The 25684-nt window shown below is 44.8% G+C and overlaps 1 protein-coding gene across 7 annotated transcripts; it reads right to left on the bottom strand.

The window, feature by feature from the left end:
- Nucleotides 1-470: 470 nt before the first annotated feature.
- LMAN2L (lectin, mannose binding 2 like) lies at nucleotides 471-24793 on the bottom strand. 7 transcript variants are annotated; one of them, XM_067704261.1, is made up of 9 exons: nucleotides 24577-24793; nucleotides 23247-23365; nucleotides 20111-20228; nucleotides 19217-19299; nucleotides 7151-7183; nucleotides 5922-6083; nucleotides 5557-5671; nucleotides 2277-2396; nucleotides 471-1947 (listed from the first exon to the last, which is right to left on the bottom strand). In XM_067704261.1, the coding sequence occupies exons 1-9, from the start codon at nucleotides 24761-24763 to the stop codon at nucleotides 1805-1807; spliced, it is 1080 nt and encodes a 359-aa protein (XP_067560362.1). In that variant the 5' UTR covers nucleotides 24764-24793; the 3' UTR covers nucleotides 471-1804. The 7 variants fall into 7 exon arrangements, with proteins under 7 accessions (XP_067560362.1, XP_067560364.1, XP_067560363.1 ...); XM_067704263.1 differs by having other exon boundaries at nucleotides 24645-24774; XM_067704262.1 differs by lacking the exon at nucleotides 7151-7183.
- Between the last annotated feature and the right edge of the window lie 891 nt (nucleotides 24794-25684).

Below are 25684 nucleotides of genomic sequence, written 5' to 3'. Positions count from 1 at the left end.
AAGCTAGAATCACACAAAAGCCACAAGTGTGACGGTCTCCACGCTGAGCTGCCCCTCCTGCACCCCTGCCCGGGCCAGCTCACGAGCCCACCGGTGTCCTCCCACTACAGGGGTCTAGCCAATCTCCCCCGGAACTCAAAAACACAGAACAGCCATTTGCTTTCTCAGTTCCACCTGGTCCGAAAGCCAAGCCCGGGGCCCCAGCTGACCCTCTGTCACTCTGGAGCCGCTCTGCCATGGGGGGAGGTCAGGAGGGTCCCACTGTCATCCCACCTGCACGAGAGCACTACCGCCTATGGGAAGGATACAAGAAAGCTGAGGACAACAGAAACCCACAGCCAGGCAAGGTAACCCTCCTTTCCTTCAGGGCTGAGCAGAGGGCTTTCCCAACCCATAAGGCAGGGCAAGCGTGGATGGCTTACAGCTCAGCCAAACCCACCCGTAAAAGGAAGGCCACTCAGAAGTTCACGTTTGGTTTCCATCAGCCATGTTAAGACTTTCCCTCAGGCTACAGAAGCACAGAGCTAGGAGAGCTCAGAGTCCAAGCCCTCCAGGGAGCCTCCGGCCTGTTAGCAATGGAATCACAGGGCAGACAGGTGAGCAGCACGTGACCCCTCATCAGGTAAGGCAGTGGAATCAGGGCTGACCCACAGAGGACACTCAGGCTCGGCTGCTCAAATGACAATGAACTCTTCCAGGCACAGATGCCGGGGGTCTACTGCTTCCAGATTTACAACAACCATTCCTTATCCATTAAGAAAGAGAAGCCAGGTTTCCTCTTTGGGGAGTATCCAAGCTCAGGCTATAAGAACAAAGTTTCCTTACATTTTGAACACTCTAAGTAGGCTTCCAAAAATTATGATGAACACAAGACATGCAGCTAAGCAGGCTCCAGAGAGTCCAGAAACATCTCCACGTGGTCAGATCACGTGACAGGTGTTGCTTTCGGTGTCAAAAAGTGGAGCAGTCAGTTTCACAGTTAGTCCCACTGCATCCGTGACGTCTCCCAAGCTTCTCTTGACCTGCACACCAGCTTTCAGCCAAACCTGGCTGAGGGCCTAAAGGGACCTAATTGGGAGGGTCATGACCACACCAACAGAACCAAGATCACCCGCAAGAACAAAGGCTAGAGCCGTGAGCCCCAGGAGAATGCCCCCTCCCTACGGCCACCTAATGAGGGTCAGTGAAACTCAAGTTTGTTGTGTAGCCCCAGGCCCCAAGAGAGAGGCAGCCAGATGTCTTTTCCAGCTCAGGTTGCATCTGCAGAGGACAATGAATGGAGGGGAGGAAGGCAAGGCAGGGAAGAAGTTTCCATCCAGATTTCCAAGGAAAGCTCCTCAGGTGGAGAGAGGCTTAGACAAAAAGCAAAAACCAGTGGACAGATGGCTGGAAGGTATGAGGAGTTATCAGTTTTCTAGTCTTTGCAGATTTAAGAATGAAGTACGAGGGTCCTCTGAGCCCAACAACAAGGCAGCCTGGGCTATGACACTCTTTCCGGTGGTTTTGGCATCATGACAGCCTATGTTCTCTCTATCCCTCTTCGCTCCCAAGTGGCAGGACTGCGGGGAAAGGCACATCACAGCAGCATTGCCCAGGGGGGTGGGCTTCCTGATCCAGAGTTAGACGTCCTCATGGGTGACCATGGGAACGCAGCGTCCCTGCACTCAAAGCTCCAGTGACAGAACCGAGTCCTTGGCCAGCTGCTGGAGACGAGAGAAGACCCGCCTGGCTATGTGCTCAGGCCAGTGCCTGCTCCTCCCATACTCCTGGGTGACAGTCACAGAGGTCGTGATCGCAGGAGGGCTCAGTAGAAGCGCTTTCGGCTCTGGTCCTGCCATTTGTTGTAGAGTATGAGCCCAATGACAATGGCAAATACGGAAAACACCAAAGAGAAAAAGACGATGAGAAAGAGGGCCAGGCCACTCAGGGGCGGCAGCGGGGCTGTCACTAAGAAAGCAAGAGAGAAGCAAGTCAGAATGAGGGAGCCCGCCCGGTGGGAAGGGCCAACCAACAAGCTATCGAGTCCCCATTTCTGGGAGCTAGAGCTCAGACTCTCCCTTTCCGGATGTCGCAATTTAAAACCTAACAGCCCACAGTCTGCTCATCTGTAACACAGAGACAAGCGAGAAAGCAGGGGCAAGTGCTCCAAGTGCTTCGGAGAAGAACCCCGAAAACAGGCAGCCCCGCCCAGCTGTATTGCATGTCACCCCAGACCCCCACAGCCCTCAGCCTCCTCACTGGCCATGGGGCCTTTCCCGAGGATCCCCCGTGCTCACTCTCGGGCAGTTTCATGTTGTCCACTGAGGGCAGGAACACATCTCGATGCAGCTTCTCCTCTTCTGGGGTTCTCTCCACCGTCAGCTCAAACAACTTCAGGGAAATGACATCATGGTTGTCTAAAGAAAAAGAGAACAAGGATTACTCAAGCCACCCTGAACAGAATGTCTTGGTTCAAGCTTCTAATCCACAGCTAACAAAGTGACCTGAAAAAAAATAACTGAAACTTGTTTCTCATCTAAAAATAAGGACAAAGAACAGGGAATATTCTACATTATCCTGCATTTATAGTTTTTATCAACAAGCATGCATTACCTATATAATTTTAAAATTTAGAGAGGGACTTCCCTGGTGGTCCAGTGGTAAAGAATCCGCCTTCCAATGCAGGGGACGCGAGTTCGATCCCTGGTCGGGGAACTACAATCCCGCATGCCTCGGGGCAACTAAGCCCACGGCACCTCAAGTAGAGAGCCGGCGTGCTGCAAACTACAGAGCCCACGTGCTCTGGAGCTGCGGTGCCACAACTGCAGAGCTCACATGCCCTGGAGCCCGCGCACAACTAGAGAGAAAACCTGCACGCCACAACTAGAGAGAGAGAAGCCCGCGTGCCACAACGAAAGATCCTGCATGCTGCAATGAAGATCCCGCGAGCCACAACTAAGACCCGACGCAGCCATAAATAAATAAATAAATAAAATATATAAAAAAAGGAAAGTCAATGTTATAAAAATAAATAAATAAAAATAAAATAAAATTTAGAGACGATACAAGAACCCCCAATCACACGTAAAACCTTCTAGTGAAAGGAGACACAGTAGCCCCACAGCTTCCCTTTAACGTGGACAACACACACAAGTAAGACAGGAGAGGGCCTCACAGCAGCTGTTTAACGGGCCATGAGCAGGGCACAGCTATTGGCCTGGAACACACTTCCCTTCTAGACTGTGCCTAATTCTTTGCAGTAACTGTGACCCTGAATCTCACTATTAATTACCAGAGAAGGATGAAGAAGTTAGGGACTCAATTTTTTCTCTCCTTTTTTAAAGTAACATTATAAATTCAGACAGTCAAACATACTTGACGCGTCTCAATACACTGAAGTTGTATCTCTTACTGAAGCTCAACCCAACCCAAGTTTATCCAGTGGGAGCCTACTGAAGTTGGCTCCAAGTCCTTTTACACGAACCCAGAAGTTTTTGGTATCTTCCTTGCTTTTCTAGGAAGTTTTCAGCCTGTATTTCCTACCTTAGACCCGGCATTAGCCATTTCCCCAAGAAGCTCCTGTTCCCGTTAGTATTGGTATTTGTACTAAGAGACCACAAATATGGGTGCTAGGGGTGCTCACTGCTACTAGGTTGGTTTTTGCAGACCGGATTTCTTGCCATCTCTATTATTAGGATGGCATTTATAGCTGCTTGGACTCTCAGAATCTTTAGCAGACCCCCAGGTAAAAAAACTGGATTTACCTTCAATTAGAAAAAATGTTTTCTCTGCCAGGACTGAGATTAAACCATGGGACAGGATAAAGAACCACAGTGATGCTCCTCACAATGTAGGGGCATCAAAGGCTGGGACAGCTGTGATGTGTCCTTTCTCAGCAGTTTCCAATAATCCACAGCAAAACAAGTTAAGATGTTAACAAGAAAGACCTTAATAGAAAGACGCAATTTGTATTTAGGGGTATCCTACAGGTGGAGAACATGGATGTACTAACCTAGGCATTATTGCCAAGAACTTAGAACAAAGGACTCCTTAGGATAAACAAAAAATTACTCTTTGGCCATTTCCAACAGTTGGGAACAACTTCCCACTGACAAGTACAACAGGAGGTTAACTGAGCAGGTCCCAGAAGCCTGCAAGCTCACAGGAAACTTGTGGACAGGGATACCTCTTTCAACTTGAGTCATATAACAAGATTCCATAGCAAAGATCTCCAGCCTGTGCCTCCCCTTACCTGTGCCAAGGTAAGATGTCCCACAGTTCTGGCCTACCTGCACAGTATTTATAACTGGCTGCCAAAATTAATCTCTTATAAGTGACAGGAAGCAGATCAATGGTTGCCTGGAGGCAAGATAAGGGAGGAATCCTGCAAAGGGGCACAAGAGAACTTTTCCCTGATGGAAACATTCTGTATCTTGACTGGGATGGTGGTTATAATATGTAAATATTTGTCAAATCTCTTCACACTATATACTTCTGTTATGTGGAAAGCATATCTCAATAAGGTTGATTTTTTAAAAAAAATTAGTTGCCAGGATTTACAAAATCAGATTTCATTAAAAAAATCCAGATTTCCAGCTTCTCTTGAAAAACTAGAAGACATGGCCTCATTGAGCCCACATTTTCTATTGGCAACAACGGCTGAAACTGAGTGGATGCTGCCCATTTCAGATGGGTATTTGCCTTTCTTTCTTGCCAGAAGAAAGTTCTACTTCATCCTAGCTTCACTCATAATACATTATATCAAAAGAACCAAAAGTTTAATTCTTTACCTCTTCTGAAAAGACGTTATGATTGATGCTAAAGCCAAGGGAGAGAATAAGCACATAAAAGAAGCTTCTAATCGGAAACAAGTAGGAAGAAAATCCAGAGGAGAGAGAACAGTAGAAAAGCCCGGTACTGCTAACGCCACATAAGTCAAGGAAGGCAGGGGTTTCAGAGCAATTGGTCAAACAAGCTGAAGAGAGGACCAACAGCAAGCACACAGAACAGCGAAGAAACAGAAGAGCTTTTGCAAAACTACTTGTGCTAATAGCATGGCAGAGACATAGGCCTGAGTGCAGCATTTACCATGGGGGTAAATCTACAGAGGTGGATGTCTTAGAAACGCAAGCATCTGCACACACAACACATTCAAAAGTCTGAGCACAAAGGAGAGTCTGGGGGTCGGAAGAGGGAGGGCAGAGTCAAGGAAAAGCTTTGTTAAGAGAAAGGGAACTAAGCACATTAGGTGAAAGGACAGGAACCTGGCTATAAAAAGAGGCACAAGAAATAGGAAAGCACAGAACTCAAAACACAGGCTGGAAGAGCTGGCTTGATGTAGAGGCAAACACTGCTTTCCATTAGCACCAAACATCTCCCGAAGACAACTGTGCTAGATAACCGCCGGCCTGGGCTTTTAAGGGATCTGGACACGAGAGTGCAGGAAGATAAGCGCTCACAGGGCACTTGTTTGCCAGAGTTCTGCATGGCTGGCTCTCCCCTCTGAGAAGCCTCACCCAGGCTGCCTATCGAGATGTGACCTCAGTTAGGGCAAGTAAGGAACGCACATGGCAGTACCTGAGAGATCCCCAGTGATGGAGGAGGTGCCGAAGTAGTAGCCCCGGGGCAGACGGACACCGGGCACCTCTATGCAGTCCCTCCACTCATGCTTGCCATCGATGTCCATCATTATCTAGAATAAAAAGAAGAGATAGGGCTTCCCTGGTGGCGCAGTGGTTGAGAGTCCGCCTGCCGATGCAGGGGACACGGGTTCGTGCCCCGGTCCGGGAAGATCCCACATGCCACAGAGCGGCTAGGCCCGCAACAGTGAGAGGCCGACGTACCGCAAAAAATAAAAATAAAAAAGTGATAAATCAGGGCCAGGCCACGGAAGTGGGAGCGAGACAGCCCATATCGCCAACAGGTCCAGAACAGGGACTCACCGTCAAATGCCTCTTGACATAGCGAATCACAAGGAAGGTGTCATAATGGAGATTGCGGACAATGGCCGTACAGCCCCCCAGCTCTGTAGGCCGCCCGTCCCGCTCGTGATCATAGCTGAGGGAGCCATTGTTCACCATGGCTGAGATGTAGGGGAAAACCCGCTGGGAAAGCAGGGAAGGAAAAGCAGAGAATGGTGAGGAAGTACTCTTAGGAACACCTGTGCAAACAGCATCAGGAATTCTGCACATAAAGCTGAGGTCCTCACAGCAGACCAGACAACCACTCTGTCGCATCACTAGCAGCCCCCAAGAATCCACACTGAGATGGTCACTCGAGGGACATGGCCCAGAGGTGACTGACCTCTCTACCTGCCTTCAGGAATCCTCCTTGCACCCATTTGGGGTGGATCTGGAATGGCCCCTCTGACACTCTGGAGTCTGACTGGAATCCTCCCAAAGATCGCCATTTGGCACTTATAGTCTACACAAGACTGTTGTTTTTCTTCGTGTGTGTGTGTAATGGCCATGTAAACTTCTTGAAGAGAAAAATCATTTATTATGCCTCTCTGCATGTGTCCACCTTAGCTCCATCCCTTCCCCCCCAGGGCAAGTATTTTGCACACAGAGGTATTCTGAAAATACCTGTTCAATCAGGGAAATCTTTCCATTCAGGATAGCACCTTTCAAATTCTAAAATTCTATAAGCATATGATGTTAAATGGGTCAGGACTCAGAAAGGGCAGTGCCAGAACCAGGCTGCAAGGTGGTGTTCTCCGGCCACAGTTGACTATTCTTAGTCAAAAGACCACCCAGCCCATTTAAGCTTCACCACACATAACTTCTCCCACTAATTCTCAGGGCAAGGTTCTCCCACTGAAAGTTTCCTCATATGCCACCCATTTTCCCACCTACTTCAGAGGTCCTCTCTCTCCAATAGACTCGTGGAGCAAATTCTTCCCTAGAAATAATGAGCTAACCATTCCAGAACAAGCCCAGTGCTAAGGCAGTGCAGAGAGGCAGGGGGATGAAAGGACAGGAAACATGAGACATGCCACTTCTTTGGTGAGTCCCTCATTGTCCTAAACAATCAACATGCAAGGTAAAGATGCAGTCAAAATCGGAGACTGGTGACTCCTGAGACAACAGCCACACGGATTCTAAACAGTAGCAAATGTTGGATGGACACATAGGGAGTACGGGATGGCCATGGTGGGTCAAGAACTGAGTACCTGGACTCCGGGAGAATATCGTCTCTTCTGGGCCTGAGAGGGTCCAGCAGGTTATTATAAAAACAAGAGAGGGCACAGAAGACAGGAGACCAAGTCAGAAAGAAACAGCCATGGAAGAGCTATGACCCAGCTGTGGTGGATGAGCAAACCAGTCTAAATCCCCAAACAGAATTTTAGGGTCCATGGAAGGCACTTCGCAAGTCTTCATACCCCTCAAAACTACAGGCAAAACTATATGCACAGGTGTTTGTACATTTTCTAAGGAGAGGGTCTGCTGCTATCATCAGATTCTCAAAGGGGTCCACTAGGAAGACCCCTCTAACCCACGTGGGGTTCTGAAACTCTCCGAAACTTTATAAAACACACAGCATCACACTCTCCAAGCAGGCCTCACTTATGTCTCTGACAGTCCAAAAGTCAGGCCATGAGTTGGTCTGTACCCAGACTACAGTATTTCTTTAGCAAGGGGAGAGACAGGAGTGATAAATGGGGCTAAATTCTTCCAAATTCAAGATGTCCTTTACTGCCCAGGATCTGAGGATACAGCTCTTTCCCAGAAGACAAAAATCCCATCACTTGAGAGGCTACCAAATTACCTCTAATCCAAAGGGATCATCTACCCTGTAATTGAGCCTTATGGACATGTATTTCCAAACAGTTATTCTAACCGACAACATGTGGGCAAGAAAAAGCTCTGTGGGAACGCTGCAGCAGGACAGACTTAGAAAAATCACAAGGTTCAAGCACGTTTAGCTTTGCTCCAGAAAACTGCTACAGTTCTAAGCTACTAGCAGTAACAGATACCTGTACAAGCTCAGCTCGGCCCTGCCCTACAGGAAGTGTGGGCAAAGGTGTAGAACCCAAAGCGTTCCTGCCCTCTAATCCTTAGTGAGCACCTGTTACGAGCCAGGCACAGTCCCAGATGCTGGGCGCTCAATGGCAAACAAGATAGGCAGACATCTGCTCTCATGGAGCTGACATTAGAGTGGAGGGGACAAACAATAAGTAAGTAAATAAAATCACTTGAGACTGATAAATGCTATGATGAAAATAAAATAGGTAACACAATAGAGACTGATGAGGAAACATCTCTCTGAGGAGACATCTGAGCTGAGACCCAAGTAGTTAGAGAGAATCCACCAAAAAATCTGAGGGCACAGGAAGCATGAGGTTAGCATATTCAAGGACCAGAAGATGACAGGGGTGTCTTCAACCCAGCTAGTGAAGAAGGGGCTGGTGTGAGCTGAGGAGGGAGCCAGCTCACACCAGCCCCTTACAGGCCACAGCAAGGGTCTGGGGTGAGCCTCAGAGTAGCGGCTCTTCTCTTGTGCCACTGGTGGCATATGTACAGGATTACAGAAAGGTATGAAATGAATCAGTGGATGATTAAACTACTGGAAAACTACTCTTCTACAACTATCATTCAGGACAAGGGAATCATGAGTATGTTATCAGCAGTTTACAGAGATGGGCTTCTGACAAGAAAGCCCGTAACTTCAGTGAACAATTAGGGAAAGAAGGGATTGAAAATGCCCTCGTGAGCTCTGATGATCCCAAGCCTTGCTTCATTTATCAACCCCAGCACCTGTGATCAGAAGTTGAAGTTGTAAAAAAAAAAAAAAAAAGTTGAAGTTGTAACTTTCAAGGGTGTGCCTAGGACGGCGATCCTTAACCTAAGGGGGCCTTACCAAGGCTGGTGAAGCAGCCAATCAGCCAGTATCAGCCAGAGGCAAGCTGGGCCTCAGGATGACCTGGGGGAGCTTTTCAACTGCACATACACGTGGGTCCCGCAGTCAAAGAGCCTCACTCAGTAGGTCTAGAATGGGGCACGGGGCTATGTATTTTTGAAGAGGCACCACAGACGACTGGGATGTGCAGCCAAAGTTAAGAAATACTGCCCTACACAGAGTCCCACAGCTTTGGAGCTGGAATCTGTCTACTTCAGCAACTCCTGACTCGGCCTTCCGCCTTCCACCTCACATTAACGATGTCTTTAAATGCCATCTTAACTTCTATGCCCAGTCAGGAGTTCTTGAAGGGTTCCTTGGGTACCCACTCATTTGACACAGCAGCTCATTTTCTTTCCTTGGAAAGCAGCCTATATATAGCCAGAACCAAAGGCAGAAGAATCACCCTGACTCCGGCAAAGGTGGTAGTTTCATTCCTAATTTAAGAGTCATCAAAAATTAGGAACTCCTACCTATTGTCCAAATGGTTGATGTTGGAAAGGTGGGGAGATGTCCTCAACTTTTTGTATTACAAGGCGCTCCACACGGTATTGCACCTTCAGCACAACTTGATTGAAAAGAGACTCATGAACTTGTGGTTGTATGGATCCTATGCTAAAATTCCACAGGTGCAAAGCACACAGGCTGCGAACCACTAGGTGTAAAAAAGAGCACACTCGGCCCTCTGTAATCAGGGAGACCTGGGTTCTAAATGCAGTTACACCACTCACACCTGTGTAATCTCTCTGAGATTCTATTTCCTCACTGTAAGCAGGGAGAATAATACACAGCTCACAGGGTTAATTACGAAGATGAAATATGTAAAGCATTTAGTACAGTGTCTGGTGTTCAGAAGGGAGTCAATAAATGTTCATTCAACCAATGACTAAATTAATGAATTTTTAGATATATTGTTCACAGGTGTTCATATATAAACACAAAGCCAAACATATGTCTTTTAGAGCAGTAATTCCCAGACCATTGACTGCCATGGACCACTAAAATCTCTAAACATGTTTTTGGGATTAATAGGTATGCCTTTTCTTGCTTTTTTTTTTTTTTTTTGCCTACTAAATATATTAAAATATAATAATGAATGACAGGACAACCATCTGTAATAAACATCATTTTTAAAAAGAACATTCTAAACCAAAAAAGAAAGAACTATATAATTTTATAATAAATAATTAATAGAACATTTCACATTTATGAAAAGTCATTTCACTGTTCCTATTCTTAAACCAGTGAAACTCTGTAACCCACCAATACGAGTCTATGAACCAGCATCTAGGAGCCATTCTCTTAAAGCAGGTTTACCAACCTAAACCCCAGTGCAGTTGAGGAAGCTGGCCAAGTTTGCTCCCTGGAACCTAGATGTGAAAAAAAGGAGGGTGGGAGGGGAGAGGGAGAGCACAGAGCCACACCAGCTACTGCTAAGATGTCGGTAAAATGTCTCTGGGAATGTCACTTAGTGGTGTGAATACGAATGGCTAGCGTTTTTTGAGAGCTTACTCTGGGCCAGCCACTGTACTCAGTAATGTATACATATGCGTTCATTTAATTCTCACAACCCTAAGAGGTAGTACTGGTATCTGCATTTCACAGTTAAGAAAACTTGTTTAAGATAACGGAGGTATTAAGTAGTGAAACAAGCGTTTGAAACCAGGTAGTCTGGCCTCAGAGCCCTGGCTCAATCACTATGACACACTGCTCTCAAGACCAATCAGTATGGAACAATGGTTGGTATATACTTAGATACAACCAAAACCAGCAAACAAACAAACAAAAAACCTAGGTCTCTAATATACCCTGAAACACAAAGAAATACTGGAAAATGGCTCCAAATTAAAGGAAAGGAGAGATATGACAACTGAATGCAACACAGGATCTGGGGTTTTATTTTGCTATAAAAGACACAGTGGGGACAACTGGTGAAATCGAATAAGGTCAATAGATTAGATAATAATTCGTTACCAGTGTTAAGTTCCTGATTTTTATCACTGTGTTTAGGGAAGACAAGTGAAGAATTTAGGATTAAGTAAACATGATGAAGGCAATTTACTCTTAAGTAGTTCAGAAAAAATATACACATATGCATGAGGTCAGACACACACATGCACACACACACACACGCACACATGAGCACAGGCACAGACAAACATACACATATACACGTAAAAGAAAAGGACAAAGCCAATGTACTAAAACATTAACATTTTGGGAAATCTGGGTGAAGAGCATTCTGGAATTCTTTGTTGCATTACTGTAAGTTATCTGTAAGTCTGAAATTATATCAAAATTAAAAAATTTTAATGATTAATCTGAATCTAGTATTTACCACACTTTCAATTTTTCTATGTCTAAAAAATTTCAAAATTAAAAAAAGGTTTAAAAAAAACAGTATGTTAAATATGATGCAATGTTTTCATTTTTAGAAAGGTGTGTATAGTTCTGTTTTTTAGTCTTTTCTGATTTTTATGTAATGAGCTTTTACATAAAAATAAGAATTAACAAAACAAATGCCTCTTCTACAGCACCTCCATGTGACCGTCCCCTTGGCTCACCAAAAGAACACACTCACTGCCACTTCCCAGACAGATACTTTTCAGACTTTCAAAACTTTCTAAGTCGCTGGTCCTACAGTACTCTTCATCCAACTAACCCTCTGTGCAGGAACCTGGATAGAGGTGACTGGCTAACTGAGCAATACCCATCCTACTTAGAATGGGTAACATCAGTGAGATTAAGCAGCATGAGAAGGCCCCTGCTCCATAAGCCCCCAAACTCCTACTAAACTAGACTAGCTGTGACTCTGTCTCCAAGTCTCAAAGCTCCTCAACTGGAGGATACGGAATAGTGCAGCCTCCAGGCCAGCTGACTGCCTGGAAGAGCTTCACATACTTGAACATTAATCATCATGAACTCTTAAACTCACAGAACGATTTTAGTCCCATTTATCTTAGTTGTGATCCCCAACTAGAACAAACGCAAACCAAGTAATGTGGGGACTTCAATAGAGTACTGTAAAATCAGGAACCCTTAAACTCCAGGTATGCCCCAAACACTGAACTTCATAACCCACCTACTCAGACTACAAGGGCCAAGATGCAGAACACAGCCTAAGAGGCAACACCTTAATCTCACTGCTAACCACCATTATGGTAGTATGTGAATACTTCTTGTTAACTCTATGGAATAGGAGATCTTGTCTATAGTTCTACTGTGGGGAACCCATGAATCTCCTGACATTGTATATAAAATCCTATTGTATTCAAATCTACCAGAAAGCCGTACATTTCTACTTCCCCTGAAATCTAGTTCTCACCAATGAAGCTCAGCCTCACTGCCTAATCACATCTGAGAGCTTGCTGGACCTAGTTTCCAAAGGAGTGTCTCTAGAAAACACTGCTTCACCAAGGACTGAGGAAAAAAAAACAACCCTAAGTCACATCCAAGTAGTATAACAAGAGAATTTAAGAAGTTATGGAGTTCCTTTAATACTGTAAAAATTCTGTCCACCAACAATAGAGACCAAAAGGGATTAGTGTCCTCATCAACATAAAGATTTGAGGGAATGTGCTTTTCAATTGGAACGGCGTATTATTGTTAATTTTCTTTCAGTTTCAAAAGAGGAAAAACAATCATCACATTAAAAAAATACGGGAAGCCCCTCAAACTAGACTTCCAAGCTGGCCTGATCCGAGAAGAGCAGTGAGCTGCTCGCACCACTTTCCAACCAGCTGTTTCTGCCTCCAGGGGTGAGGTCTGAAGGTCTCACTGGGATGAATGAGAGCCAAGGCTGCAAAGGGCTGCACTTCTGGGCTCTCATTCCAGGAAGGCCTCTTGCCACCATACTCTGATTTCAACTGAGAGAAGACATTCCTACTCCAAGACTGCTACTGAGTTCTCTGCAATTTTTCACCAACATCTGGGTTCTCCTGAGAAATGGATGACCATGAGCTGATGACTTCCTGGTGCCAAGAAAAGATGATCAGGTTGTGTTTTAATCAACACTGTAAAAAGTTAGCAATGCCAAGATGTAACTCACATACCACACAATTCACCTATTTAAAATCTATAATTCGGGGGCTTCCCTGGTGGTGCAGTGGTTGAGAATCTGCCTGCTAATGCAGGGGACACAGGTTCGAGCCCTGGTCTGGGAGGATCCCACATGCCGCGGAGCAGCTGGGCCCGTGAGCCACAACTACTGAGCCTGCGCGTCTGGAGCCTGTGCTCCGCAATGAGAGGCCGCGATAGTGAGAGGCCTGCGCACCGCGATGAAGAGTGGCCCCTGCTTGCTGCAACTAGAGAAAGCCCTTGCACAGAAACGAAGACCCAACACAGCCAAAAATAAATAAATAAATAGATTAATTAAAAGAAAAAATCTGTAGTTCAATGGGTTTTAGTATGTTCACAGCTAAGATTATGGTAACTGCAATGAACTGTAGAACACTTTCATCACCCCCAGAGGAAACCCTGTGCACTCTCCCCACCCCAGCCCCCAACCCTGGCAACCACTCATCTACTTTGTCTCTATAGATTTGCCTATTCTGAACGTTTTTTTATATATGGGATTATACAATATGTGGTCTTTTGTGACTTGCTTCTTTTGCTTAGCATCTTTCCGAAGGTCATCCACATTGAAGCATGTATCAATGCTTCATTTTCTTTTAATGTTGAATGATATCCCATTGTATAGATATAGTTTATTTATCCATTCATCAGCTGATGGACATTTGAGTTGGATCCATTTTTGGCTATTATGAATAATGCTGCTATGAACATTCATGTAACTTTTTGTGTAGACATGTTTTTATTTCTCTTGGGTGTATATACCTAGGAGTGGAACTGCTGGATCATATAAACTCTACATTTAACCATTTGAAGAACTATGGAATAGTTTTCCAAAACAACTGTACCATTTTCCATCCCCACCAGCAGTGTATGAAGGTTCCAATTACTCCACATTTTTACCAAACTTGTTATCATCTGTTTTTTTTATTTTAGCCAGACAAGTGGATATAAAGTTGGCATCTCATTGTGGTCTTTTTTTTCGCACTGTGGTTTTGATTTGTATGCCCCTAATAGCTAATGACGTTGAGCCTCTTTTCATGTGTTCGTTGGCCATTTATATCTCTTCTTTGGGAAGTATCTATTCAGATCCTTTGGCCATTTTTCACTTGGGCCATCTTTTTAATTACTGAGTTGTACCTAGAATATATAAGGAACTGTTGCAAGTCCCTTATCGGATATACAATTCACATTTATTTTCTCCTATTCCATGGGTTGTCTTTTCACTTTCTTGATAGTGTCCTTCAAAGTATAAAACTTTTTAATTTTGGTGATTCACGTTTAGTTTTTGATCCACTTTGGGTTAACATTTGTGTATGGTGTGAGGTAGGGAAACACTTCATTATGCTGCCTATGGATATCCAGTTGTCTCAGCACCATCTGGTGAAGAGATGATTCTTTCCTTATTGAATTGACTTGGCACCTTTATCAAAAATCACTTGTTCATAATTGTGAGGATTTATGTGTGGATTTTCAATTCTATTCCATTGACCTATATGTCTACCCTTATGCCAGTACCACACTGTCTTTATTACTGTAGCTTTATAGTAAGTTTTAATTACAGGAAGTGTGAGTCCTCGAACTTTGCTCCTCTTTAATCAAGAGGAGGCTATTCTGGTTCTCTTGAATTTCAATACTGATTGTAGAATCAGCTTGTCAATTTCTGCAAAGAAGCCAGCTAGGCATTTGAAAGATAGGGGTTCCCTCAAATCTGCAGATCAATGTGGGGAGTGTATCACCATCTTAATGATACAAAATTTTCCAATCCATGACATGGGATGTCTTTCCATTGACTTAGCTCTTTTTCAGTTTCTTTCAATAATACTTTATAGTTTTCAGAGTATAAGTTTTTCAGTTAAATTTATTTCTAAGTACTTTATTTTTTTTGACGATAGTTAATGGAATTGTTTTCTTACTTTCATTTTCTGATTGTTCAATGCAAGAATATAACACACAATAGATTTTCGTATGTTGATCTTATATCCTGTAACCTTGCTGAATTCATTAGTTCTAATAGTTTTTTGTGAATTCATTAGGATTTTCTATAGATAAGATCACATCATCTACAAAGAGAAATCGTTACTTCTTCCTTCACAATCTGGACTAGCTGCCCTGACTAGAACCTCCCGTACAATGTTGAATAGAAGAGGCAAGAGCAGACAGTCTTGCCTTATTCCTGATCTTAGGGGGAAAGGATTCAGTCTTTCACAATTAAGTATGATGTCAGCCATAGGGTTTTCATAAATGCTCTTTATCAGGTTAAGCTCCCTTCTATTACTAATTTGTTGAGTATTTTTATTATCATAAAAAGGTATTTAATTTTGTCAAATACTTTTTTCTACATCTATATGATTATATGGTTTCTGTCCTTTATTCTATTAATATGGTCTATCATATTAATGCTCAGATATTAAACCAATTGTGAATTCCTAGAATATAGTGTATTTATACATGGTGTATACCCCTTTTTATATGTTGCTAGATTTGGTTTACTAGTATTTTGTTGATGACTTTTACATCTATACTCACAAGAGATATTGGTCTGTACTTTCCATTTCTTGTGATGTCTTTATCCGGCTTTGGTATCAGGATAATACTGGCCTCAAAGAATGAATTGGTTAGCATCCGCTCCTTTGACGTTTCATATGGGTTTGAGAATTGGTATTAATTCTACCTTATGTTTGGTAGAATTTACCAGTGAGGCCATCTGGGCCTGAGCTTTTCGTTGTGAGTCACTTTTTAATTACCAATTCAATCTATCCAAATTTTCTATTTCTTCAACTATCATTTTAACAGCCATTTATGGTCTGACAATCTCACTGTGGCACAGGTGGTACCCTGTTCTTCAAATACTAAAGCTCTTGACTTACCTAAACAACAATTCTTATATTGCTCATGGGGGAACTGAGGTTATGTGATTTTGAACAACGTGTCCAGATTTCAGGGAGCCAAGGCTAAACACAACTTAAATCCTAAACTCCCTCACCCCCTTCTCAGATGCATTAATGTTGCCAGTATTTTCCCAATATTTCCTCATAAACAAATGTGGTAGACAGTGAACTGAGAAACGATGTCAAGGGCACTCTGGTGACAAGGAAACAAGAAACCAGAGAGACAATTTTGCCACTGCCTTGAGTGACCTGCTGAATTGTTCCACAGCCCCTCCTGCCTGCTCCTTGTCCTCCTCGTCCAGCACATCTTCAACACACGACGTTTCCAAATTTTCAAAAGGTACTATATTTGTCACCCTCTCCTTATGAGCTCAAAATAATAGAGCAAAATAAAGAGATTGTAGTCTCTGGAGTCAAACCCACTACCTGGGTGTCACTGACGAGTTTTTTTTAACCTTTCTGTACTTCAGCTTCTTACCCATAATGTAGGGATAATAATAATATCTACCCCAAGGGGTTGTTAGGATAAATAGGTAAGACATGTAAAAGCACTCAAAACGATGCCTGGCACCTTCAAGTATGATGTCAAAGAAAACCATGCCGCTAACAAAACACATTTGACTTCACCCTCTAAGACAGTACCAGGTCATTGGGATGTAGAGAGGAGTACACCTTCCCCACTCTCTGCACTGAGCATAAGCTCTGAGAACTGAAATTGCAGAGGAGATCACTCTGAGAATGAATATCTCCGTTCTCAAGGAAATCATCCTGGCATAAGGAAAAAACGGATGGGAGGTGGCAGAGCACCATAATTACAAGTGCAGCCTGTGGAATCAGGTGGACCAGTGTTCAAAATCTGGCTCCACCTTATACTGGCTGTCACCTTAGACAAGACACTTCTCCAGTCTTCTGTTTATGCATTGGTAAAATGGGAAAAATAATATTGACTACAAGGAGATTTGATGAGAATCAAAATAATAACTGCAAAGTACCTGGCACATAACAGCCACTGAAAAACAGAAACTGCTTTTATTCGTTTTTTAAATTTAGTTTTAATAAATTTGTTTAATAAATAATAAGGAAACAATGACCTGACGTTGATCCAGGGGTTCTTCAACCTGGTTATGTATGGGACTCTCACCTGGAGATCTTTGAAAAAGTAAGGTTGCCCAGATTGCACCTGGGCAATCAGGACAGCATCAGGCTCTCTGACCTCGGGGCCTGGACATCAATCGTTTTAAATGCTCTCCAGGTAATTCCAAGTGCAGCTGGGAGTAAGGCAGAAAAGAAGTCCCGATTTTTACCATCTGAAACTAATTTTTTTTGATTATCATCTACTCTCCTTACAAAATAAGGCCCATCAGATCTGCCCTCTCAACCAGAATTACTTCTATCTGATGGAGAAATGGAAGCTAAAAGAGTTTGAACGATTTATTTCTGGGAGAAACAGGGAGCCACGTTTAAAACTCTAGTCAAGGGCTTCCCCGGTGGCGCAGTGGTTGGGAGTCCGCCTGCCGATGCAGGGGACGCGGGTTCGTGCCCCGGTACGGGAGGATCCCACGTGCCACAGAGCGGCTGGGCCCGTGAGCCATGGCTGCTGAGCCTGCACATCCGGAGCCTGTGCTCCGCAATGGGAGAGGCCACAGCAGTGAGAGGCCCACGTACCGCAAAAAAACAAACAAACAAACAAAAAAAAACAAAAAAACTCTAGTCAAGCCCTGAAGCCCACACCTCTTATTCAGATGTATTTCTAACTACCACCACTATTTCTTCAGCGGGACTGCAAACCTTCTCATGACATTCCCCTCATTAAAATCCTTTAATGCACTTACCCCCTTAAATACTTAGAAACCCAGACTCCCCAACAGACACACCACCCTTCAGAACCTGCCCCACAATGTGCACGGTGAGGACGAGTCACCTACATTCAGGTTGCTCTGCTGCAGGTCTAAATAGCCAAGTCACCAACTCCCCAAGGAGACGCTGCTCAATCTCACGGGCCAGTTAACTTGCTCAAGAGGGAAGAGTGTTAGCAGCAAAGAATGCAATGTGAATGGCAGCCCTGGAACATGGCGAGACCGAGGGCCCTGTTTTTCTTTCTACCCTCATCTCTCCCTGACCCCCCTTTTCCCCCTCACATCCACTTTCCCTTCTCTAACTTTATCACCTTAACACATGGCTTTTCCCTCTGCACTGGTTCCTAAGTCTGCAGATTTCAACATCAATGTCACTTCCTGGAAGAAGTCTTTCCCAACCACTGTCCCCACCACCACCGTCCCACCCCAGGTTAGATGCTCCTGCTGGGTCTTCCTATAGCCCCCCCTTGGAGCACCCCCACTACTACATCAGCACCCCTGCTACTAAGTGCAAGGACTGTGCTGGTCTCACTAATTCCCAGGGCCTGGCACCTTGAAAGTGCTTGAGGTCTGATGGACGGAAGAAGAGCCCAGAAGCAACGTGGAGAAGCAAGTCTATAACTGACCCACAACAAAGGTTCCTCTCCTAACTCAGGTCTCACTTTCCACTTCCTCTAAGCAGAACTCTGTGGGGAATGTGAAAAACTGTTGAATCTGGGTGTTGTATATACAATGATCTGTTCATCCAATTTTTTTATAAGTTTGAAATTTTTCATAAGGAACTTTTGGGGAAAAAAGTACAGTAAGTTCTGCCTCCATTCCTAATCCTGCCCTCCTTTCTAAATATTATTTAGCAACAGGATACCCAGCAACAATGTGTCCTAATCATCTTCCCACCATTTGCTCTTAGGGCCGTTAGGCAGAGAGCGAGCGCAGACCTGTTGCTAGTGTAAGACAGTACTTAAGAACACTCAGGGTCAGCTAACAACAAGAAGCTTCTGCCAACAGCCAGATACTGGATTTCAACAAAATGCTGAGATTTCACCAATTTCTTTCTACAGCCTTTCCTAGAGGAGAGGAGACTTGCTGTGCAGTCCTCTGAGAAGAGGAAGAAGAAGAGGGTGCTGGCAAGGGGGAGCAGCTGCAGAAGAGAGCTCAGCAGTGATACAGTACGTCAGGGGAGTGGGGGTACATAAATTCAGCTTGCTCTGTGCTGGCCTAGGTGCACCAACCAGCTACGCATGCTCAAGCCTAGGGGCTCCCAACGTGCACAAGAGAGCACACTGTTAACACTAAAGAAAAAGCCCCATTCGCGAGAGCCATTCCCAAGACTGTGCACCATAAACAGCTCTATCTAGAAAACACCCTGACAGAGACATTAACTCTTGAAGTTCAGCAGGTGAAGAAAATAGAACCGAACCCCTCACTTTCTTTCCCCTCTGTTTCCTCTTGAACAACATTCCTAAGGCAAAGGGCTGTGACGTCAGGGCAGCTGACCTAAGCTCTGACACTTGCCATTACCTCTTGCTGCTTCTCCTCATTGGGATACGTGTCTACAAATACTCCCAGCCCCACAAATTTGTCCATGTTTCCAAACACAGGCCCTAGAGAGAGAGAACAGATGATGAACAGTGAAATAAAGCCAAGAGTTGATAAAGGAATAATACATCACTATGATAGAGGAAAAAATGAAATTCAAAAGACTCCCCAGCCTCTCCTTAAGATGAGGAAACAGCTGTAAAAGCACCCAGTGAAGGGCACGGCCTGTAACAAGCACCCAGTAAGCACCTGCAGTTGTCTGTCATTAAAGGCGGGGAAAGAGAGAAGGCCAGCACCACCCTGTTTAGCACCCCAGTTGCTCCCTGATCCAAACTGGTTGCTAAGGCGCCCCTAAAGAATTCTGCTTCACAAACACTTGGTGATGACTACACCCCTGAGAGAACTGAATTCCCAAGTTTCCACTTCTTGTTGCAGAAGAGATCAGGTCAAATCAGGCTGAGTTTTGCCACAACTTGGAGCAATGGCTCCCACACAACAAGGAAAAATAGATAACTCTTCTCCTTTCTCCTGACTCAGGAGTTCTGAGATCGGTCACTACGCATGCCCAGAAGAAACCAGCATGCCCAATGTCAGTGTTCGGGACAGGCAGTGCTTTCCTCCGGCCAACGGGCCGGGAGGTTTCAAAGGGAAAGTGGAAGTTACCAATTAGCAAGAAATCACCCGGGATGAGTCAAGTTCAGCTGCTTTTAGGACTCAGACCCCATTCTAGAGACTAGACAGGCCAGTCTTTATCTACAGACATCAAGGGAGAGGGAAAACCGCTGGCACTGTGGAGACGCGCCCTTCTCAAAAAGAGGGCACACAAAAAAGCAGGCCTGTCACACACCCCACAAGAGCAACCCAGGGTCCCAGTACCTGGCTGCATCCGATCCTTTGTGTACCAGATCGCCAAGCCGTCCCCGTGCAGGTTCTTCTTCCCTTGTCCGTGGATTTTGAAGTGCACCTGCAACTCCCAGTCTCTCAGGAAACATGGCTAAAGTGAAAAAGACCCTAGAATCAGTGAGGAACATGAAACACGAAGCCCTCAGGCCCTCATCCACAGTCTACAGACTCGGAAAACACAAACGCAGGTGACATGAGGCTAAGGGGTAAAACCGCGATCTAAGACTTGCTAAGTGTTCGTGTGGTAAAATTAAACAGATTGAGCCATTCAACTGTATATATTTAATATGAAAAGTGAATAAACCTCCCCATTATCTTCACCATCTCCCAACAGAAACAGGATAGCACTCCACAGTTGGAAAAGACAAGAGAACTTTGTGTTAGAGCACTGTGATCCTACATCCACCCAGCAAAGGATCTCAGCCTACAGAGCAGCGGTGGCTGATTAATTAACACTCATCTGCAACTTAAGATCACCCCTCTGACAGAAAGACTCTAAAAAGCTTGGATTTCAAGAAGGGTCAAAGCCCCATTCATTACAAAAGAAAAAGATAAGCTAAGTCATTCTGCAAAGGTCTCCAGGAATAATTAGCAGATGCTATAAACAACTCTAATTGGCTAGACTTGGCCCTATGCCAAGCTGAGGGGCACCCCAGAGTTCCCTTGAGAAGGGGTAAGCTATGCCCCCACCAACCTCAGGCCCACGGCCAAGGAGCACAAATGCACCAAAGGAGAACACCACCATCCCCAGCACAGGGACAGCCTCTGGTGGAAAAACATTTAAGGAGGTGGTTACCAAACAGACTCTTGTTTTTCTTCTTTTGAATTGTGTATCAAAACCTTGGAAAAATGGAGAAGGAGGTAAGTGGATGGTTAAGTGTTCTAAATAGCTGAACACTTTCAACCACTTTCAACCAACTTTCAAACCAGAGTGGACATTTGATTTACAGAGGCTCCTGGTTAAAGTTCACCGTGAAGAAAGAAGGGAAGGAAGAGCGATAGACCAGTGTGGTTCAGCCAAAGGCCCTCCAAACAGATTGTTCTGGGGAATTCCCTGGCGGTCCAGTGGTTAGGACTCTGCACTTTTGCCGCCGAGGGCCCGGGTTCAATCCCTGGTCAGGGAACTAAGATCCCAGAAGCCTCGTGGCCAAAAAAAAAAAAAAAAAAAAAAAGATTGTTCTGGCTCTTGAGCAACATATTGCTAGATTATTTTCAGTTTTCATTTTTAATTTCTGGGAAATCTTCCAAAAGTGTTAGTATTAGGAGCACATAGTCAAAAATAAAAGGGGTATGGATACTCCTGAGTTCACCAAACAACCCTGAAATCTCCAATAGCTCTCCCTCCTCTGATGAGCCCAGTCCCTGTGTTGTCATTCGGGGTTCTCATCTTTCTGCTTTTTCATTTAGATTTCATAGCAAGAGTGAAATTCAGTGGCAGGAAGCTGCCCCATAGCCAGTGGGTAGGTATGATGCCCCTGGGAAGAGGGCAGGGCCAGAGAAGTTCACACTGAGCCCAGAGGTGTCTGCCATTCATCCTTGGCCTTGTGTAGCGCAATGCTATGCAGTTTTGCTCAGGGCTATGTCTAACAGTGGGTCTCAAACTTTGCTGCATATTAGACTCACCTAGGGAGCTTTTAAAAATCCCAGTGTCTAAGCTGCACCCCATTCCAATTATTTCAGAATCTCTGGGGATGGGACCCAGCCACCAACTCCAATGGACAGCCAAATTTGAGAACTGCTCAAACAAATCCATCCTATTCAAATAACTCAGAAACAATGCCAAAGCTCATTCTGAGAGTCAAATAACAAAAACTACAGGTATCAGAGAATCTGAAAAAGAGCAAGATAACTAGATCCTACACTAGAATCACTGCTACATAAAAGGGTTACGTAGAGACAGCTAGCAAGACAGCAGCAAAGTCTTGGACACAATCATTTATAATCCATAGACCTGTACCAGTGAACCTTGTAACAGAGGTGTAACAAACAACAGCACATTTCTATAACCATTTTAACTTTCCAAAGCTTTTTCATATCTATTGCCTTATTTTATTCTCACAATAATCCTGGTGGGCAAGTAGAACAGATATTATGAAGCTCATTTAACAGTTGGAGAAACTGCAAACTGAGAGAGGATAAATACCGGCCAGGGCTCACAGTGGGTCTGTGATACAGCTAGATTGAGAAACCAAGTCTTTCAACTGCCAGCCCTTCACCTCTTCTACCAGAACACACTGCCCTGCATTCTGTCCAAGACTGAGTTCAGCACTGCAATCTGGGATAAGGGGCCAGCTTGTGCAAACAGCTCCACGTAGAAACTTCTCATCCCACTGCTCCTTTAGAATTCTCTGCCACACAAAATGAACAGGGGAAATAAATCATTTCCTTTTCTGAGATTCACTTGTCTACAACTAACGATAAAAACCATGTACAAGTAAGTTCTTAGCTTCTACGAACCCACGAGAAAGTGTTAAAGGATGCCAAGGTCATTCCTAAAAGTGGTCATAAAAGATTGAGAAAGAGCCCTGGAAACCGAAAAGAAAGCATCATCTTACACTTGTACCAAATCACAGTGCAGCCACACCAGGAATACTGCATTCACTTCTCGCCGCCATACCTCAAGGAAGACAATGTAGCTAGAAAAGGCCCAGAGAAGAAGGACAAATAAAATGACCAAGGGCTCAAAGTGGCTTTTACACGCAAATAAAATTTAAAATTGGACTCAAAGGGAAATAACAAGGGGGGGGGTGTTACTGGGATGAAGCTTGAGATAAATTTAAAAGAGCAGTCTTCTATTTCGTAAAGCAAAGTAATTAAACATGAGTTAACCTGCAAAATAACACTCAGGTCAATCAGGAATTAAAGACTGCTATTTTTCTATTTTCAGAAAATAGAATCAAAATTGATTATCTGCTATACTTAGGGCAACAGAGCATCTCCCTAAATATCTGATTTCATTATGAAGGTCATGATAATCTCTGAAATGAAAATCCTTGATATCCACAGAAGACAGAATACTGGGATAGACAGTGAAATTAAGTCAGTATGCCACTGGTGAACTTTTTAGTACTTTCTGGGTCAGCCACACAGGAGGGAGAAAGATTCTTACCACCCGGTTCCACAGGGCACCCTGTTTACTTTGCATATCTGGGGTAAGGCGGATATATTGGGTCATCACCATGGCATTGCCCATCAGATTCCACAGGGAGGAACTGCTTGTGCCTACACCTACGGAGAGGAAGTAGATCAGTTCATTCTCTTCAACACCAACACGTTCGGAAAGCCACCATGGACCCTCCGAAAGCTGGAGTCATCACCGTTTTTTTCCTTTCATGTCACTCGATCTCCCACCTTCTGTCACTCATAACATTTCAACTCTTTACCATCTTTACAGTTTCCTTTCACAAAGACTTTCTCAGGTGAAGACCCCAGAGCACATCAGAGCTGTCACTTTATCCATGCCACAGTAGCCACAGCTCAGATCCATTCTTCCCCATTTTGTATGTGAGTAAATTTTAGCACCATGAAATAAAAAGTTTCCCCAGTTATACCAAAAGAGCTTGACCCTTTGGGGCTCTGGGGCTTAATCACATTCTTTCTTTGAACAACCCAAGAGTGAAGCTACTTTTCTCCTTACTTCAGACTATCAGCCCCTTGAGAGTGAGAACTTTGTGTCTGTATAACCCACAGTATTAGCAACGAGAAGGCACTGGATGCATCTGCTAAGTAAATAATCACCCTTAGCAGCAGTGTATACACTCTTGCACTCTGTGTTTTTGTTTGTTTGCTGTCCCCATATCTTCCAGTGGGGAACAGACTTGTGTTGATTAAGCCATCTACACTGATTTGGTCTTCTTTGTAGCTAACCGTGTAAATTTTCTGGTTGATAAGCTGTGCCTAGCGGCCTACGAACACTAAACAGAGCAAAGCTAACCAGCCTCTTTCATCAATAGGGCTCCTGGACTGGAGAAGAACACGTGTCTTAACTGACAACAGAATTTTATCTTCTCAGTCCGGCCAAGTTCTACCCTACCTCTGCCGCCTGCTTTATTTCTAGCACATCCACAGCTCCATCCGGAGCCCGGCTCATTGCTAGTGGCCCTCAATCACTCCCATCGGTCGCAGTGCTCTCCCCTTCCCACATTCCTCCTGTTCAACTCTAAGCTCCCCTTCCTCCAGACCCGGCGCTAGCGGCATCCGAGAGTGCGGCTTCGACCTGCTGGAAACTCCCAGTGCTAACTCCGGGGTCAGGGTGAGGGTAAACGCGCCCCTGCCCTTCTTACCCGTGGCTCCCAAACACAACGAGAGCCCCCGGTGCCCCCACCCACAGCCGGCAGCATCGTCGGGGCCATGAAGCCTTTCACTGCCCCCGCCTCTACGGACAAGCTCAGGTCCGGAAGCTCTCCCCAAGCACGACCACCTCGCCCCCGGCGCCTCACCCTGGTAGGGCTTCGACAGCGAGTGCTCCCGTTTCAAGTACTCGAACGTTTGACCCGCCCTGACTTGCCGTGGCCCCTGCCCAGACCCCAACAAAAGAAGAAGGAGCAACATCCTGGACCCATCCCGAGCCGACAAACGCCGCCGCCACAGCTGCCACCACCCAGTGGGCTCCAGGGCCGCCGCCATCTTTCCCACTGCCTTCCTTTCATCGAAAGCCCGCCCCGTCGTCCAAGCCATTGGCCCATGGTACCACCTTCTTCACGTCCTATTGGCTCTCGTCGAGTCCCCGCCCCCACAGGTGAGCATTTCTCCGATTGGCTGGCTTGAGTACCAGTTTGTCTTGCCAACTCAGGAAAGGGGCGTGGCCGAATGCCTGGATTCCCTTATTTGCATTTGTCCTGAGTGCCACTAGGCCTGCTGGGATACGTAGTGATTTCCATTTCGTCTATACATTCTAGAGTAAATTTAAAGAGATAAAATGTTTCTTCCAGTTCCACGCAAACGTTCTAGCCTCTCTGCCATAGTACCCTCCTGACCGTGCGGATCTATCAACTGATCTATAGAATTGAAGGGAGAAATAGACAACTTCACAACTCCAGCAGTTGGAAAATTATCAGGAAAATTATCAAATTTATAAAAGACTTGAAGAGCACGATCAAACAACTTGACCTAATGACATTTATAGAAATTCCAGCCAACAACAGCAGAAGACACATTTTCTTCGGGTGCAAAAGAAACATTTCCCAAGATAATCTGAACCAAAAAACCCAAACCTGCACAAATTTAAAAGAATTGAAAGCACATAAAGGATGTTCTCCTATCATTACAGTATTAGACTAGAAATCAATAACAGAAAGATTTCTGAGAAATCTCCAAATGTTTGGAAATTAAACTAACTTCTAAATTACTCGTGAGGGAGTAGGAGGCACCGGGCGACTTCAGGGAGTCCTCTGAGAAATGCAACAGAGTAATCAATCCTTTACCTGTTGGTGCAATAATACATCCGGGCCCCGAAGCCAAAAAAGTGAGATTCATCCCAGCTTCCATTCTCTTTCTCAGCAATTCCACCACCGAAACAGTAAATAATCATGTCTTGATGGTTTTATC

This window comes from Pseudorca crassidens, chromosome 14, assembly GCF_039906515.1.
Source record: "Pseudorca crassidens isolate mPseCra1 chromosome 14, mPseCra1.hap1, whole genome shotgun sequence".
NCBI lineage: Eukaryota > Metazoa > Chordata > Mammalia > Artiodactyla > Delphinidae > Pseudorca > Pseudorca crassidens.
The sequence above is the reverse complement of the archived record's forward strand: the minus strand, read 5'-3'. Positions and strand labels throughout refer to the sequence as shown.